General features: G+C 41.0%; 1 protein-coding gene across 1 annotated transcript in view; it reads right to left on the bottom strand.

The window, feature by feature from the left end:
• Nucleotides 1–19,012, bottom strand: part of LDLRAD3 (low density lipoprotein receptor class A domain containing 3) — a gene marked incomplete at both ends in the record, with an annotated part of 99,056 nt that overhangs the window by 30,331 nt on the left and 49,713 nt on the right. The window contains one exon of the mRNA XM_079537427.1: nucleotides 16,977–17,111. Within this exon, the coding sequence (XP_079393553.1) occupies nucleotides 16,977–17,111 (135 nt within the window). The remainder of the gene's footprint in view (nucleotides 1–16,976; nucleotides 17,112–19,012) is intronic.

Genomic DNA, 19,012 nt, shown 5'->3' with positions numbered 1-19,012 from the left:
TGCAAACTCCAAACTCTTCATTCATGCTCTAAACAAACAACCTTTTAAGGTTAAAGATACATTAACTAACAAGTCTTGAAGTAGTCTTGAACCACCTGACTATTCAATCCCCTTCCGCGCTGTGAAAGGCTAGAAGGAATTTCTTTTCCCAGAAGGATGGAGTAAGTCTGTGCACATTATCTCCAAAGCATCCAACAGCATTCACAAGAGGTAATTTTTGCTGCAGCTTCACAGGAGCACACTGCTCTGCAAATGCAAACAAACCCTGCTTGACCAATGGTTCAGCTCTGCTACCTACTGCCCACAGCCACAGTGCCCAGCAGCACCATCCCACTGCAGCTCAGCCAAAGCATGCCCACATAGGGAGCCCAAATCTTGTCTTTCAAGTTGCTGTCACCGCTGCTGAAATGCAGCACCCACTGCCTCACTGTGCTCACATCTACTGTTTGGTCTCCATAAATGTTCAGCAAACAGTGATGTATGTCAATGGGTGCAATTTTTTCAATGCACACCTTTGCTTCATGCTTACTTCCATGTCAGACACCATTCTGTCAGACTGCCTCTCTACTGCCATCTGTCACATGGCAACAAAATGTAATGGACAGCACCCGGAAGGTCCAATCTCTGCTGCCATAACACCAACACAATAAAATAGGAGGCATTACTTTTGGAGCATCCAGGGGATAAAAACAGCCACTTGGTGGACTTTAATGAGGCCCCGCTTCTTTTCTGCTGGGCCACCTACCTGAACTGGGAATACCCTGCAGGAGAGCTCCGGGCACTGAGATTTTATTGTGGTTTTATTATTTTTTCTTAAACCAGTCAGAGCTACAAGTTCTTGGGAAGCAAATTCCTCTCCGTGCATTTTCTCCAGAAGCACAGTTTCACACAACACATGCCTTTTCTTCAGGAAAATTAGCAATTAAGGCAGCAATCCGCCAAGCCTCAGGACAGTGCATACAGTGCTGTGCATACAATGCAATGTGGGACACTGCCTCCTCTGGCAAACACCACTGTCAGTCAGATTTGTTTGTTTTATACTGTCAAGATGCCTCAGAGTCTTAAAGATTAATTATAAATCAAAGCAACACGACTCTCTTTCAACAGAACAGGTAGTTCTGCCTAGCTTCTGAACAATGCATCCCATGCAGTGCTCTAGACAGACATTTATTCTCATGGCAATTAAAAAAATAATAATAATAATGCATTTACATAATGAGATTGTGAGATAAACTTCTGGAAACCAAGAACGTCAAAGGTATTCGTCAGCTCTTTGTCAGGGCTAATGATGTGCATACTTGTGCCTCTATGAGTGGGCAACACAATCATCTGCAAAATGAAAAAACTGCATTAGCATTACATTTTGAATTTTCTATGTCTTGCTTGGGTTGCAGATTTAATTACTTTTTAATACGGGCTTCTGGTCCGTTTTCTGGAAAGGAAAAAAAATGAGCATTGTGAAAAACGAAATGTATCCACAGAACTTCATTGCTTAAACCAAGTAATTACTGAAGCTGCTATAGTGTTTTGAAACCTGCACCTCAAGTAATCAAACTCTGCTTTAAAGAAGCTGCTCACAATATCTGTGAATGCAGTTGCCACAGTAATTTACTCTCAGACTATTATCTTGCTGGGTCTTGTGAGTCAAACACACATTAGGGCAAATGTGTCTTCTGAGGTGCGTGTGATGGTGTGAGGAGAGGAAGAATAGGAATGGAAAAAAAACACCACCACTGCAACAGTAGAAATAGGAATTCAGCAAGTTACACGCCTACTTCTATGGGAACACAGCCTCACCATCACACCAGAAGGTTCTTCCCTTTCTGACTGGAAAAATACATTTTTAAAAAGCAGCAACAACAGCAAGTCTTAATAGAAGCCGGGTGGGTAAGAAACAAGGCAAAGACTCTCAGGGAATTCAGTATTTGGCCAAAAAGTTCCCCCTACCTACCTGGCTGAACTTCTCTTGGATAACTCCTGATGCCCTCACTACAGCTTTAGAAGCTTCTGTTTAACATTCCAGTATATAGTGCCAGTAATTACACATTTGTTAAAATCCATCAGCTGCTCACCAGCTGCACTGAGCTGGAGCAATGAAATGCAGAGCAGAGAGCTGCAGGAATAGGCACAGCTCTGGGTTGTGAGGACAGGTCTGTGTCGCAGTGCCCTCCCAGGCTCTGAGCAGGTGCCCATTTTTCTTTGGGCAGTGTACGGGGGATGCACACAGCCCATTAACATGCTGATCTGGTAAAGCAGGCAGCATTCCCTCCAGCCCTCTCCCTTCTCCTTGCTATAAAAGGCTACGCAATGTGGCACCAAGACTTCTTGACACTTTCAAATGTAACTTGCAGGCCTAGACGCAAAAATGGTATCTGATGAGATGGCCTGAAAGCAAAACAAATGCCAGCAGGTAGCTTCAGTTCTGGAGAATATGACAGCTCACTTGCACAGTCAAAGGAATTGCAGAAGTGGCACTTTGAAGTCTCACCAAGGAAAATATCTTTAAAATATATTAAAGAACAAAAAAGCCCAGAACATTTTCCAAGCTAATTAAGATACTTAACACTGTTCTTAAGCAGTATAAATACTTTGAAGCTGCAAATAAACAGCTTTGCAAAAGGAACTGACAGAGAAAGCGATATATATAACGCTCTGAAGAACAAGGTCCCTCAAGATGTATTACATTTTTTCAATTTTTTTTTTTTTAAGTATTTATAAAATTACATCAATTATATTATCCAGGTTTGAAATGGAAACAGACAAGCCAGTAGGCAGACAGATCTAAGTGTTTTATAAGCTGTGATATGCACAGTTTCAAAGCAGTAAAAAAAATAAAAGTAAAAAAAAAATCCATCAACAACAAAACCCCCCACGCAAATATTATACTCCTCCTGCCCTCCAAAGGAAGGTCTTCTCCTAGTCAGATCTGCTTTCTGGATCCCTGATGCAACACTTGGTGAGTAAAACACGTTCCACTTTTACACAGCCTGAAAGCACCCAAGAAAACAGATACTGCCGAGTACTTGCTGGGTTTGCTGCAGAGCCAGTGCCCTCACTATCAGCATCTGGAACTGCGCAGGGAGCGATCCAGCCACTGCTGGGGACAAGGGTCTGGGCCCTGCTCCCCTCAGCATCACTGTGCTGGTTGCTGAAGGGAGCTCCAGCTCAGGGACAGGCAAGCAAAATGGGGAGGGGAAACCAGAAGCCAAGTTTTCCCCTTCCTAGGCCCACAAGACACTCCTTCAGCCTGAAATATCAAACGTAAATTACGTTGGGAAGAAGAAACTGAGATCTAATAAAAACAGAAAAAGGTAAATTCATCTGGACTGAGGGTGGATTCACACAATTTATCAGTCACCAACCCTGTGAGAACCACCCAAAATCAGTTTCATCCATAGGGAGGGGAACTAGTGCCAAAAAAAATGAAAGAGAAACATTATTTGAAAGTTGTTTTGAGTTCCAGAGATCAAAAAAGCCCCAACAGTGTAATAAATAAATGAAGTCATAACATCTGCATCCCTCCTGTATTCCTCTGAAATGATGCACCTATGCAAACACATGAGACTTGGGAAAAAAAAATAGCAAAATATTAAAAGCAGAGGGCAGGAGGAGATTGGGACAGCATGAACCATACACAAAACATTAATGGCAACACCCACATTTAAAGACGAAGGCATAGAGCAAGAGCTTAATGGCTCCCTAATGATAGAACGGGGCTGAATTCAGCTTGATCTCACCACTTAACAATTATCAAGCCAGAAGACACAGCCAGCACTACCTGATTATATCTCAGGATAAGCAGAATCTTCTTGCAGGAGCTATTTAGCAAGCCCCAGCAACAACTAGTCCACTAAATTGTCATGAACACTGCTTACAGAATGGCGTTAACACAAGGTGCACAGTCATAGTACAGTTTATAGAAAGAGCAGATGCAAATCAGTGTGGCACAGAGCTCTTTTTAATCTCACCATCAGTCTCCATCCAGAAAAGCTGAGATAAATTCACTCCCTGATTTGAGTTCCAAGGGAACTTAAGAACCAGAGAGTCTGTCCTGCACACTAAAAGAAACAACAGCTAAAGGTTAAAGTCATTCTGCATCTGCAATAAGTGACCAACATTCCAGTCTAGTAGAAGCCTAGAAACCAGGTAGTGAATCTAATACTAGGAGAGTTTGACTTAACTTTAGAGCTGAGGTGATGTCAGAACAGGGAGACTTATTATGAGAACTGCAGAAAAAATAATCATCCAGGAACAATGAAATCCTCACTACCTGAGGCATTGAAGCCCACACTGCACAAAGCCTGGCAGAGTGATGCTTCACAGTGCAAACCAAATTGGCAAGCATTGGACATCATCTTTGAAGCCTCTAACAAGGAGGGAAGCAAAACAAGTGTCTGTGTGGTATCTGCTCAAATCAGTATTCTCACACGCAGGGAAGAGTTCTGCCTGCATTAAATAAAAAAGCATTGTAGAAAACATTTCCTTTTTTTAAAAAAATGTTTTTACATAAAAGGATGATGTTTTCAAATATGCCTCGGAGCACAGAATCTATTAAAACTGATGTTACTTTATACATCTAAACAGGCACTTTGGAAAACATCCACTGTCGTAGTTTTTGGCTTTTTCGTTGAGAAACAGCCATAGCACATAGGAGAAACACTCCCTTCTCTTTATACCAATCCCTGGAGGCATTCAAGGTCAGGTTGGATGGGGCTCTGAGCAGCCTCATCTAGTGATAACAACCCTGCCCACGGCAGGGGGTTGGAACCAGATGGGCTCTGAAGTTCCTTCGAATCTAAGCCATTTTATGATCCTATAACATGATTCTATGCAAAGGACAGAGGTACTCAGCAACCTCATCGTTCTGGTTCTCTCACCATATGCTGGTAAAATGCGCAAGGGTATGAAAAGGAAAGAGAGGAAGAGCAAAAACATAAAGCAATTCCTTCAAACAGCCAAAGAAGAGAGAGAACATGTTGGGATTGCAATTCCAAAGGCAGTTGCCATATGATTAATGTAACTACTTCAGAGAGACAACACTGAAGCCCCTGGATGAGCAAAGAAGTGAAAAAGGCTGGCTGACTTTGTTGCTGTTCCCCACAGATGTAATCAACTCTGGAGATGGAAAAGCTTAGGGAAGAATGGTACAGAGAACTCCACCCTGTCCCAAATGACAAAGACTTGTGATTAAAGCCAGGACAGACTTTCCTCCAACACAGGGATTGCAGATGGATAGCAGTGACGAAGGATGCAGGGTTACTGCAGCAGAACACCACCAGCTCTCATGGACCCATTTCCCTTTATGTAGGAATGGGCAACTTCAGCTAGTGCACCTTCCACTTTGTACCTTCGCTGCTTTGACACTCTGCTGCCATGTGGTTTTTGCAAGTAGGGGGAAATAACCAACCTGTCATCCGCAGCTTATACCTAAGAAGAGGATTATTAACCCAGTTCCTGTGGAAACTTCCCCCTCCAACAGATGTTTAATGCAGCAACTTCTTCCACAACTCCCCCTTCCATTGCATGAGCTCCATTCTGGTGTCTGACAGGAAAACACTGCTGCCAAACCACAGATCTAATGGCAAAAGCATCAGGAGACTGCTTCCACCTAGCAAACCACACGCACGGAATTGCTACCCGCGTCAGAGAAACTCAGGACATATGCTATAAATCAAGGCAATAAAACATACGCAGTACAAATCATGCGGTAAAATAGGTGGGAAGAAAATTCCTGCTCTAACAGCTTTAGCACAACTGGGACAGAAACTCCTACTCTCACCTGACTGTGACTTCCAGACATCATTAAATGTGTAGCATTAAATCTCCTGAAGTTATAAACAAGATACACACTTCTTTGCCATGAATATCAGCCCATATCAGAGAGCTGCATGAAATAAAGGAATCTTCATCCAGCGTTCTCATAGAGAATGATTTATGTCATGTTTGGGTATTTTTTTCTTTGTGGTGTCGTTTTTTGGTTGGTTAGTTTTTATGTGTTTGTGTACGTGCAGCCCAGACCACTGCCCATCCCTCCAAAGCAGCAATAAAACATGCAAACAACTGAGAAGAAAAGCTTTACCTGAGCAACATCATCTTGCACCAGTTTAATTGCGTGTATGATCGAAGTCTTAAATTAGCTTCGAGTTCTTTTTGTTCAGCACCTCTGCAAAAGCCAAAACTAAGCACATGAAGAAGGCATGACACAACAACCAGAGACAGAAAGAAACAAGAAGGCGAGCTAACAAGAACAACTGAGGAAAAGATCATGATAGTTTACCAGAGGGAAGTGCAAATGTGCTGTCTCAAATGATGAATGAAAAAGCACAAAATCATGTTCCATCCAAATGGAAATACACGGGGCTTTCTGGAAGGACTGAACTGATATACTTTACTGATATACCAGTAAGAAAGGTACAGACCAAAAGCATTCCTGTAACTTCCTGGAAGATTGAAGTTAACCCCTTTCCTCAGTGTCTTTTTCTGTGTTGCTTGGTTCCCACCTCAAACAGGCTGTACAGTGCACAGAGGCCCCATGCTGTGCTCCTTCTCTGGTATGGAAGTTGTTGTAGCACCTCAGTACGTCTCCTCAGGCGCCTCCAGCCAGCACTTCTTCACGTTCAAAGTCTTGAAATACAGCCAGCTTGGCCAGGAAGGCACTTCCTGAATATTTTCTTGCAATTATCAGTCATAACTAGAATCTGATTTCACACCGTCACCAGCTAATCATCAGCTCATGGGGAACTGCACATCTAAAGGTGGTGAAAAAGGCACGCTGGAAGACAAGAGAGAGCCCAGCAGTGGCTTGTGCGAACACTCAGTGATTCAATCACACTGGTGTTGCAAGCTCAACAGAGGAACAAGATGTTGGGCTCCAGAAAGCAAATGTTGGCAGCTGATTCATCACAAAAACAATGGTAAGACTGCAAGAGCTGAGTTTTACCACCATTTCCGCCTTCACATCTGTATCAGCTGCCTACCCCACGAGAGCAAATGGCAGGACTATGGACAAGCCATCCTTTCATAAAACAAAGTAAAATTTAAAAAAAAAAACAAACCAACAAACAATTAGGAAAGCGGTTGAAGCCCCTTCGTATCATGCCTACTTCTTGTCTGAAAGACAGGCTCTGCTCGCTGCCACCACATCTCATTTTTATCCCAACAGCTGCTTAGGCCTCACATACCTGCTGCAGCCTCCTTGTGGCTCTTAAGAGCCCATTCCATTCCAACTGATCTCCAACACACTCGTCCCAGTCTGGTCAGCCAGGCTGGCTTTAATTGCAAGCAAAAACAGCAAGAGAAAAACTTCAGCTTGGAATCTGTTAGGTTTTGAGCAGAACAAATCTTCTCATCCTCCTGCCTTTTTCTGGTTGATCATGGTCATCCAATTATTAAACAAGGAAATAACCTCTCCCACAGCACTGCTTCCTTAAAATCATAGATGTGCTCGTTGTTTTCTGCTTCTAGAGTGTGAAACAGGAAAATTAAATTTGACAGCAAATTAGTCACCACAAGGGCACTCTCTTTCCCATACAATATTCCTATAGCTATGAGTTCTTGTAAGCACCAATGCCAAACACTTTGCAAAGCTTCCCATTTAATTGTACACAGTGACCCCTTTCCCTCAAGCCAGGTCCCACGTCCATCAGTCAGTCAGCAAAGTTACAGCCACAAAGGGCTTAAAAATTAACTGATATTATGGTTCAAATCTTTGCTAAGAAAAGTATTCTTGAAGAAAACTCAGCTTAAAGTGCCCTCTGAAAGCAAACTTTAAGTCTCTTCTCTAGTGGAGGGTAAATCACAAGCACCATCTGCCGTGGAAAATCTTTTTCAAGAAGTCTAGAAGTGCTTTCCTGGACAGCCATCACTAAAGTGAGGTTGGTGAAAGAGAAATGAGGAACTAAGAATAAGCAGCTGAACAAATAGAACATGCTTCTTTAAGTCCCTGAGGTTTTAATACAGGGTAACACACTACCTAACTCTTAAAAACACTGGATTTTTCAGATTATTTCCACTTAAGAAGTACCTGGTAATAGCTGCATTTACTCTGGTGCAATGATGTTACTAAAATAAAGAAAGGTAAAGTAGAGAGCAAGCCTTGAAGATTCTGCTTTGAAGCCTGGAAGGATGTAATTCTGCACCAACGTTCAGACCCAAAATGATGGGCAGGTGCTCTGCAGCTGACAGATAATATTCAGAAATGATTCATGATATTTATTTTCCTCACATTGCTTTATAAGCCTTCATAAAGCATTCAAAAGGAAGAAGTTTGGTATTCTTCATCTGTAAAACAGAGATAAGGCATCCGACAGAAGTTAACCCAGAATGCCCACGGCCATTTACCAAGTCAACGGGAGGAATAATCCAGACAGCTATCATTGCTTCTGCCTCTGCCTTCAGGACATGAGAACGTGCAGCCCATTTTCCCAAACTTCAGCAAGGTTGGAGGAAATACTACCTAACTGCAGGTACAAACAGGACTTCTGTATCCAGTGCTTCCCACCTAGTACACTGCCACTTTCCCTGGCAGCCAATTTGCCCATTTCTACCTAGACACCTGAACTGGATTGGAACAGAGATACTAAAAATTAGTTTGGAGACCAAACTTTATGGCACTACTTCACTGTATCCTCCATGCTCCCCCCAGATAGTTCTTCAGGTTTTACTGTTTGCATAAACTCTATATTACAAATAAACAGAAAATTAATTATTCAGCTTCTAATTCCCATTGCATGTTGATGTTTATGTAATTGAAAACCATGTAATTGCTTTATGTTTTTAACATCCTTCATAAATATGGATTTTTAACATAATCTTTTACAGCAAATTAGCACAGAATATCTGGTAATGTGAGATGGGGACGTGTGTAAATTTGGCAAGCTTGGGGAACAGCACACAGATTGAAAACTGTCTAGATGTCTCTCACCACTTCACAACTTTCAGTAAGCAGAAGAAAATTTCCTGTGGTGCCCAGCTTTCCAAAGAATGTTGATCATGCTCTGTGACACGAGTTTTAATGCAAGAGCAGCAAAGAAAAGAAAGCTAAGAATTCAACAGCCTCATCCTTCACAGATTTACAGGTACTGAAATGCTTGGCTGAGGATCAATCTTGGTTTAATCTAAAGTCTGGCAACAATTTTTTTTTTTTTTTTTTTTTTTTTTTTTTTTTTTTTTTTTTTTGTGGTAATCCATTTGCTTATCAAGTTTCATTTGCTGGTTTTAGATCAGGCAGCATGAAATACCTTGCTCTGGAACCCTGGCTGGCAACTTCCTTGGGTTTTAAACATCACCCTGAAGCTATTTTGTTCCACTGTGAGTATAGCAGACTGGCACAGCAGCTGAAGTGAGACTTGCAAAAGATACAAAAGCCTTGAGCTGCAGAAAGATAACACTCCTGCTGATCTGGTGGGACCAGCATTTAGGAATGGGCGTGAAGACAAAGAGGTGCAGTAGCCACACTTTTATGTTAATACCATCACAACTGTGAGATATCCCCCAAGCACACACAGCTTCACACATTGTTATTTCCCTTAAAATATACGAAATGGTATTTTCTGAAAGTCATGGTAAAATTGTGGCTATGTCAGCTAAGGGAAGCTTAAGGAAACCAAATTAGTCTAAACAAAGGATTTCTCAAGAACGCAGATAAACTTGCCAGACCTATCCAAGTCCCCACCACATGGGGTCTTCTACGTTGGAGAGCAATTCTGCATTTCCTATTGTGCTCCTCGGAGGCAAGTGCAGCGCAGCAGCACAGCTTCTAGCCGACCTGAAGCATATATTCTTGCTGAGCAGATGTCAGTAAAACTTTTCAACTTGGTAACCCTGCTCTCAGGGACTGTCTACAAGAAATTATATTGATTTGGGTCAATTACATAATTGATTAAGTATTAAACTGCTACAACATCTGATTACAGATACTAACTTTTACACCTGCCTTGCTTGTGGCTTTGAGTTAGAACACACACAAGAGCTTTGATAGAGTTCACGTCACAGATTATTCCCAGGTACATGTATGAAAAGATACAGATTTTAAGCATGTGCAAAACTAGCTTCCTGATGTTTCAGAAGCCACATCCACCAACCTCACAGCAGTAGCTTCAAGAAAATAAAACAAACAAAAAACTAACCTTCACAAAGATGATTCTGGGATGTTTTGCTTCCATTCACAAAGGTGTGAGCAACAAACTCTTCTGTCTAATCCTATGCTGCTAAAAAGAACAACCCAACTCCTAAAGAGCAAGGAAAGTCTAGTACTCTCCCTCTAAATTTCCCACACAAACTTCCAAAAGAAGCAAGCTACCCAAATCATTCCTGTTAGAAAACCATTTCTGACTAGCAGACAGCTAGACGTGAGAATGATAGACTAAGATTTGTGAAGGCAATGGAGGTTAAATCAACATAAGACTTTCTGCTGCCATTGCTAACACAGGTAGTTCTCACAGCTAGATTTAGATTGAAGCATTATGCCTGAGAGATGATTAATGCTAGAAAACTACAACCCAAGCTCTGCCCCTTCACTGAAGCTGTGGTGCTGAGGAGCAGCCCCCGTGGGAGAGTCATGCCAACAAGATTTTGGCCAGGCATGGAAATAGAGTTAAAGATTGGTGTGGCTGGGTTTGATGAATGAAGGTTAGGACCAGAAACAGAAGAGAAGGCCAAGCCAGCTGTCACTCTGCTAGTGACAACTTCTCTTCAACACTTAAACCAGGTAACCTTTGCTGCAGCTCTTTTCTACCTATGCACCTACCTACCTACCTGCTATGTACCACAGTAATTCTTTCCCAACCAGAAAGAAAGAATACTTCACCAAAACTGTTTTCTCCGGTACTGAAATAGGTATTCATTTCATTTTAAATACAAATGTTATATTTATTTTCCACATTAACTCTAGAAAAAGCACTTGGCCACCTGGAATTGATTCCTTTCTACAGAAAGTCAGAAATCAACATCTGTGCCTTTCATTTTAATTCTTTCCACTGCCAGCAAAAAGAGGGAGGCTGCTGTTCTGCAGTAGGAGCCTACTACTCGGTTAAATGACACTGACAACTTTGAAAAGTTAACGCCATTCAGCAGCCAGGATGGACACTGCATGACACTGCCAAAATACATGGTATACCTCAACCACCCACATACTGCTAAAACCCTGTGGAAAAAGTATTTGGAAGAAATTGATTTTTACAAACATGAGCTCAAGAGAGAATTTAATCAGCCTCAAGAACAATGGGGAAAAAAGAAAGTCCTTTATTTTAAATTTGTCTTCCTCTAGCATGACATTTTTATCACCTATATTTGAAATTCTGAAGCATGGGCAAAGAAACTGGATACTCCTGTCACCTTTTTCTGGAACTGTTAATTAGGCACGTGTCGAAATGAAGGTAAAAATATCTAGACACAACTATTAAGAGCTCTTATTTCATTTTTGCACAGGTGACAAAAAAACATTCCATTTGTAGTATCAGTTTCCAGCTCCCCTGGTTGAAAGTACAGCAGCTGAACTGGCTTCTAATTCTTTTTGTAATTAGTTTGGGAACACCAAATACGGACCCACCAACAAAAGGAAAAAAAAAAAAAAACACAAAAACCTACCTACCAAACAAACAAACAAACAAAAAAAAACAAACAAAAACAACCACCAGATTACAGCAGGGATCCAATACCGCACTATTGGAAAAATGGCTCTTCCACCACTACTGTGGAACTGTGCCTTTAGGGCTTATACAACATCCTCAAGTCATCCCTGCTTACAGAACAGGAATCATACAAGCTATAGACCTACAACTAGACGCCCATCCTTACTGTCTTTAGCATGGTGAGCCCTGAGTGACACAAAACCTTGTCTAAGATTTAATCCAGGTCATACAACTGACTTTTACACTAGCCAAGTCATCTGCTGCTGTAACTGCTTTCAGCTTCAGCCTACCAAAGCAGGGTGAACAGGAGATATATGAGGAGGCAGGACATCTCCCAGATGCACCAACACTCTTTTAAGCCAATTTCTTTTTCATTTGGAGACCTGAAGTCACTGCTTATCTGGCACTATGCTATAGCTGCATACATACCTGTACCAGCTGTCCATCTTAACTTCTAGTCTCTATGCAGATGCATCGTTTTGCCTCTTGAAAAAAAAACCCTTATGAAGTCAAAATAGGGAAAAAATCCTGAGATTGATCAGAGAACAGAGGAATGGAGAAAAGAAGCAATTCATAGTTGACAGAAACACCTCCATCTAGCAAGTGTTGTAATGAAAACAAAGCTATTAGAGAGCTACATTCACCCAGGCATAGCCTCCTTTTAATGAAACATTCAGTGACATTTTATTTGTATCCTTTCTTGAGTTCCTGCTTCTGTTCAGTCTGCATCTGAGTATTACGTTCCAGCTGTAGGATGAATTGGGCTAAGATGATGCACAATAATTGCCAGTGGAGCTTCAGCTTACTGACTGAGTCAATAATGAGTCAAAGAGACTTGAAACGTGCGCAGCCAGGCTCAGACTACAAGGCTTAGGGAAGTATAAGTGATATCAGAGCACTTGGGAATTTCAGAATTTCAGTTTGCCACAGGCAAAGGGCTGACTGTAAGCTCCACATGGAGTGGGACCTTCTTTATAAATCAGGTACTGTGATATTTCACTGAAATTTAGAGTATGTCCGTACCACTTGGCTGTCAGTTTGTTTGACACAGGGTCAGATTTATCAGTGATTCAATATGGTGCCTGTTTTCATACAAGCAATTTATATATGCTATAGAAAAAAAAAGATCAGCTGAAAGTCATGTATGCTTCCAAATTTGTTTTAGAATACTGCGGGATATCAAAATCCCAATAAAAAAATCAATGAAAACAAAGTAAACATGAACAAGGAAGTACCCATACGTGCAGCTGTGGCCATTGCACTGCAGAAATTCAGAACAGCAATCAGCTTCAGGACACATGCAGAACATGTAACTTGACAGCAGTGGTACTGTTTACTAACAACTGCAGGGTGACAACTGGAACATTACTGAAGCCAGCTCGGCCAGCGTGAATATAGACCTGCAGCAGTAATACTCTTTTCCTAGGCAACGTGGCTAAAGCTAATAAAGGATTTTAGCAATCTTAGTGGGAAAGAAAAGAAGGGCCATGAAAGGAAGAGGAGTTTGAATTAGAACAGCCAGTATGCTTTGTTGGTGGTAAATCTTTCTAGACTAAAAAGCACAAAATGGAGGATAAGCTGAAGGAAGAAACTCTGTAAAAATACGTTTAGATAAAAAGCAATTAAGAAAATAAATTAAGTACAGTGCTAGAGGTGAAAAAAAATTTACACAGCTGCTGAAAAATACTAAGAACAAGGAATCAGTGGACTGCTATCAGAGCAGGAAATTCCCCCATGACTGGCAGGCCAGTGGTGCTGCTTGAAAAGGTTACCACCGTAATTTAACACAACACGTGGCAGATACCCCAGGCAATCAGAGGAAAAAAGCAGATGGGTGGGAGGTACTTTCCTGGAACTAGAACAAAGCCCTAGAAAGAGCAATTCTGCATGAGCTACATATATGTAACAGTGTGGATAATGCAAGCAGTTATACCCACCATCCAGCCTTATCCCAAGTGGTCATCTGGATAAATATAAGAGACTAAAGTTAGGTAAAAGTCTGGCCATTCCACTTCAGTGCTGGAAACCAAAGATCATCAGAATGTAGTTGGGGACAGATTAAAGGAACAGCTTCAAGGATTACCATAGCACCTAAAAGGCCTACAAATAATCACTGTTGGGAACAAGAATAGAATTATTTGACTTGCTTTCAGACTGTTGTGGTCTAAGCTTTTATAATGTCCCTTTCCTCATGACACAGAAACCTTAATAAGATATTCAACGCTGGGTTATAAGTGCTATGGGAAAAAAGAGCAGGAACTTGCTTTCAGAAAATGGGACCTTCCTCCCATTTTTGTACCTAAATTTTGTGGCACTTGACTCCTGCCTCATCCCCAAATGTACTTACTCCTATTTATGACAAAAATGAATCTTTACAAACTCATGACTTCAGGTTCATTGCAAAACACAGTGTTCTCGCAAAGCTACTATTTGTCAAGGATATGCCTCTTGTCAAAGCCAGGTCAACACATTTTGCAGGAAGTCACATTCTCTTTTCCTAGTCTGTAGAGTGACCATTCTTGATCAGAAGGACCTTTATGCATGAAGGAGTATCTGACACAAACCAAAGAGATTTGCTACTGCAGTCTTTCTGTAATGACAGCAGGATAAAGGAGGCCTTTGAAGTTCATGGAGGAGTAGGAAGAGGTGTTAATTTAAAAAGCTTGTCAGTATACACAAGGAAGGAGAGCAAAGTACCAATTAATAATTCACACTTCTATTCCACATGTTATCTTAGTATCTCAAAACAGTTTGCAAACATTGATTAAGTCTCACAACATTCACCTGAAGCAGACAAGCATAGATGAAGTTCTACCCCTACCAGCCAGGATGTTACTCTGGGATCATTTCGTTTAGCTGATCTGTACCTTTTCTTCCCCATCTGTTAAACGGTGATAATGACAATATCATACTACAGGGAGAGGTTCAGAAGTTTAGTGATTGCTAAATCAACTATTTTTTTTATGTAGGGAAATAGCACACAAGGGCAATCTCCTGTGTCAGACTGAACTCAATTACACTGAATTAAAACAACTACTCTTGACATGACGACATGGCTGGAGGAACGAAAATCCTCTATCTTGATTTTATAATGCCCTACAGATGCACTCTACTCTGTCCTAAGTACCCGAGAACACTTGAGTTCTAGTTAATGACCAGGATTGTTGGATGCTGTGTTAATACAAAACTCATCATAATTACGCTAATTAGATCTGCTATATAAAGAATTGTGAGAAATGAAAGGCTCTGTCCACTGTAGCCTCTAAATCTCAATTAATACAAAGGTGGGTTTTTTTGCTGGTGTTTGGGAGCCAGGACTGACATACCCATAGATGCAAACTCCAGAGGGACTCTTCATTTACATTCTGATGAGGAGCTGAGCACATTACACTGTTTAATCCTCACTTGGAAAGACAGGTATACAAGCATCACCCATTGACAGATGGGGACATGGCAATTCAGGGAAGCTCCTGAACTGCCACAGGACAATCACACACACTCACCACAATCAGAATTTCACTCCTTATTCCCAATCTTGTACTTGGACTTGTTTGTTTTTTTTAAGCACGTATTTAAATTCATAAAAACAGATCCTTGCTGCTCTAATCTAATAAAAGAGAGTTCCTTTCTCCATGTCTGGGGCTTTTTCATGCACAGAAAGAGGCAGAATTACTCTGCTTAACACCCCATAATAATATGACTTTTCCAGAAGGACCAAAGATCAAGACAAAGTAACAGCTTCATGAAATACAGCTCTTTTCTTCTCCTGAGCCTGACAGTCACTTCCAAAAGCAGATTGTCATGACAACAAACAACCTGGAGGCAATCCAGCCAATTAATCTGCAGAGGAAGCAGCCATCCCAACCTTGGAAAAGAACACTGCTGCTTTAAGCTTCAGATGCCAAAAAAAAAAGAAAAACTCAACAAAAAAAAACTTACCACATGCATTAATCTTACTGGGCTGCCTTAGACCTGTAGTGAAAAACAATTCACTCTACAACACAGCAGCACTACTGTAGCAGCAATACAGAGCACCAGACCCTCAAAAGGTCCTTTTTCTTCTTCTTCCCCAAGACAACCACAACACCAGAGCAGGCCAGCTCCCTCTCTGGGGCTTCATCCAGGCAGATTTATGTTCCCAGGACGTGACACAGCCCTGGCAAGTAAGAGGATGACCCGTTCAGCTTTTACATCTTCAGCCAAAGGAAAGAGCTCATAGGTTAAGCAGAAAAACCACACAGAACACATCATCACATACCACTGCTGTAAACTCTTTTTTGTTGACATTGCTGCTGCTTGTTTTCGCTCTTCCCTTATGAGTTGTCAAGAATATTTATCACCATGTTGAGCTCAGAATTACTTTCTCTTTCACGAAGGGCTAAATCATCAGAACAGCTAAATATTGAAGTCATTCTCCTTCAATTTCTCAGATTTCATCTTCTTTCATACCATCCTTTATCTCTCTCTTCATGTGCTCTGTTCTCTATAGGCCCAAGCACACTGCAATTTCCCAGCAAACACCCAGTGAGACTTCCATCTTTTCCTGCTCTGGACTCTCAGTAGCAACTCAGACATGAAAAGGTTTAGAAGATGATGCCTGATACACATCACTTGTCAACCCCAAGTCATTCATTTTATAAAATACCATGGTATTAAGTTACAAAAACCAAATGTAAGAAATGCTGTATGTAGTTACAGAAAAAGTTGAAAAGAAAAAAAAAAATACAGAAATGGTGTTTTGAAAGTCTCAAAAGATTCATACATAGTTTTCAAACAGTAATAAAAATTTCCTCCCTGACTTCATATTGTTCTCTTAATAGTGAAACAGGGAAGGCTAGGAAAATACTGTATATATATTGTATATGTACCGTATATATACTGTAGAATATACTGTAGACTTGTCACACAGTGAAGACTACCCTGCAGAAAGTAACAGCGCAAAGAGGTCGCATAGCTTTAAGCCTACCCAGACTTACTATCTGGCAAACAGACAGACCACCAAACTTCCTCAAACTGAAACTTTATTACTGATCTCTTAGGTCCAACCCATCTCTCCTAGGAGTCACTAAATGGATTCCTAGCAACTTCAGTGAGCACTGGATCACAGATCATAAGCACTTCCAGCAAAAGTGATTTTTTAAATTAATTAAGAGAGCTACCAACCTTCTGAGCATCGACACCGGAACGCACGCACGCACACTACGTATTTCACTCTCAGTAACTGCAGATTAGGAAACCACAGCTCTAGTCAACACAGGGCAACAACAGAAACATAATTTCTATGTCCGTAACGCATTAATTAGAGTTAGTATAATGCTGCTTAATAGAAAAAGAGCCCATTCCTACCTTGAGGACTTTCACAGCTTTCCTCATCGCTGTTGTCTTGACAGTTATTTTGACTGTCGCACACGAAGCTTTTATCAATGCAAAGACCATTTTTGCAGTGGAATCGGGCAGTAGAGCAAAGCAAGGGATTGGCTGCTGTGAAAAGAGAAAGATCTTTCATTAGATATTCTCTTAGGCAGTGGAATAGCCTTTAGGTAATTAAGGACAACAGGTCACAACTCAACAGCTGATCACTTCACTGAATATGCGGAAGTAACTTGGCAATAAAACATACCTTGCCTCTTTAAGCAGAGAGATGAAATTTCTAAATCATGCAAGATTCACTAGAAGTAGCAGAGATTTAGTCTACTCTCAATTGTAATAATCCTGTTCTTTCATGAGAGCCCTCATCACAATTGCTGCTAGATACTCAGCTTTTGCCCCACTCAAAATTGTATGGAAGGTAGCACTGCCTACCGTAAACATACCTGTTGCTTCCCATTATGACAAAGTCAGTTTAGCTCAAGTTTTATAAACCAACAACCCAAGCTCAGAACTGCAGCACAGTGTTTAATCTACCTCCTGTTCTGCTCTTTTTTTTCCACCTTGCTCATCCCCACCCATGATTTTTTTTAATTGATACGATGCTTTTCTCAAATTCTCAGTGTTTGAACTTGAAATTCGTTCTTACAGTTAAAGTGCACTCAGAAAATCCTTTCACAAAATATGGCCCTGTGAGTTAGGTGAATGCACGCTCAGCAAAAGCAGAACAGTATTTAAGCAGACTCAATCAGGAAGAGCCGTTTTCACTCACTCTAAACCTAGCATCTTACAGCATATTTGCTGCTATATACAGTCTCATTTAAAAGCCTCAAGCAGCACAGTTCTCTCAGATTACATCACAGATTCAATGTGTATCACTGCTAAGGATATTTCCTTGATATTCATCTTGTTTTCTCTCTCCTAATTTCATCCCTCTACTCTTAGCTATACTTCAGCATACATGACTATATAATCCCCCCTTGAACAATGTTTGCACCCTTCACATACAGCCTTATCCTCCTACGTAGTCATGCCTTAGCTGAGATATGCATAATTTATATCTTCTCATGAATCAATCTCTTTGTCCCTTAATTTTTGTCACTTTTCACTGAACTCCTGCCAATTTTTGATAACGAGGTGACTGAAACTGAATGCAGCATTCCAATTGAAAATCTTAAAAAGCTGTTTAGATGCCTTGTCTGCTTCAAAGTGATTCTCTGCCACAATAACAAAGGGGATTACAGTTCCCAAATACTAACTGGCTTCCTATTTTTTATTCTTTTAAGTAAGAGCTGCCCTTAAAGAGACTTCAAAAAACAAACAAACAAAAAAACCACAACACCAAAATCACCACACTTTAAACCTTCTGTGCATATAATCTGCAGTATACCAGTATACATAACAAATACTCCACCTCCCTGAAAGCATATTTATTACGAATATGCAAAATTTCTTTTGGTCTGGAACTGCTGCATACTTGCACAGCATGTTGATTTTGCAGGTCACTTTAGGACCTACGGCACTGTTTCTCTACTTAAACAAAGCTGTGACTAGACACTTAGACGCGCTGGAAAATACCACGGGTGCACTTCAACAGCACAGAGGAAAAGGAAGATCAGTAGCTTATTATCTGCTGTAAGGCCTTGTTAGAGCTACATGCCACAAGCACATCAAGCACATGGGAAATTAAAGAATTCATAACTAACTCCAAGGTGGCATGCTTTAAAGTGAAACCTGCCATTTGTCAGTCCACTACCTCAAGAATATTCAAAGAAAATTCATCAAAACCACTTTCTAGTCCATCTGTTTAAGCGTAACCCAAAGACCATAAAATCTTAGCCTTCAATCTTGTTTCACTAACTTCATCCTCTGCAGAGGTGCTGTCACGCTGCCACAGCCCTCCAAGGAGCCAAAGCAGACTCTCAACCAACAACAGATGGCACCTTTAAAAGATGTTCATGCTGCCATAGAGATCCCAACATGTGGGGGAGGCACACAAACAAGAAAGGCAAGTC

The sequence above is a fragment of the Tetrao urogallus genome (genome assembly GCF_951394365.1).
Source record: "Tetrao urogallus genome assembly, chromosome: 6".
Classification (NCBI taxonomy): Eukaryota; Metazoa; Chordata; class Aves; order Galliformes; family Phasianidae; genus Tetrao; species Tetrao urogallus.
This window is presented reverse-complemented; position numbering and strand designations above follow the sequence as displayed.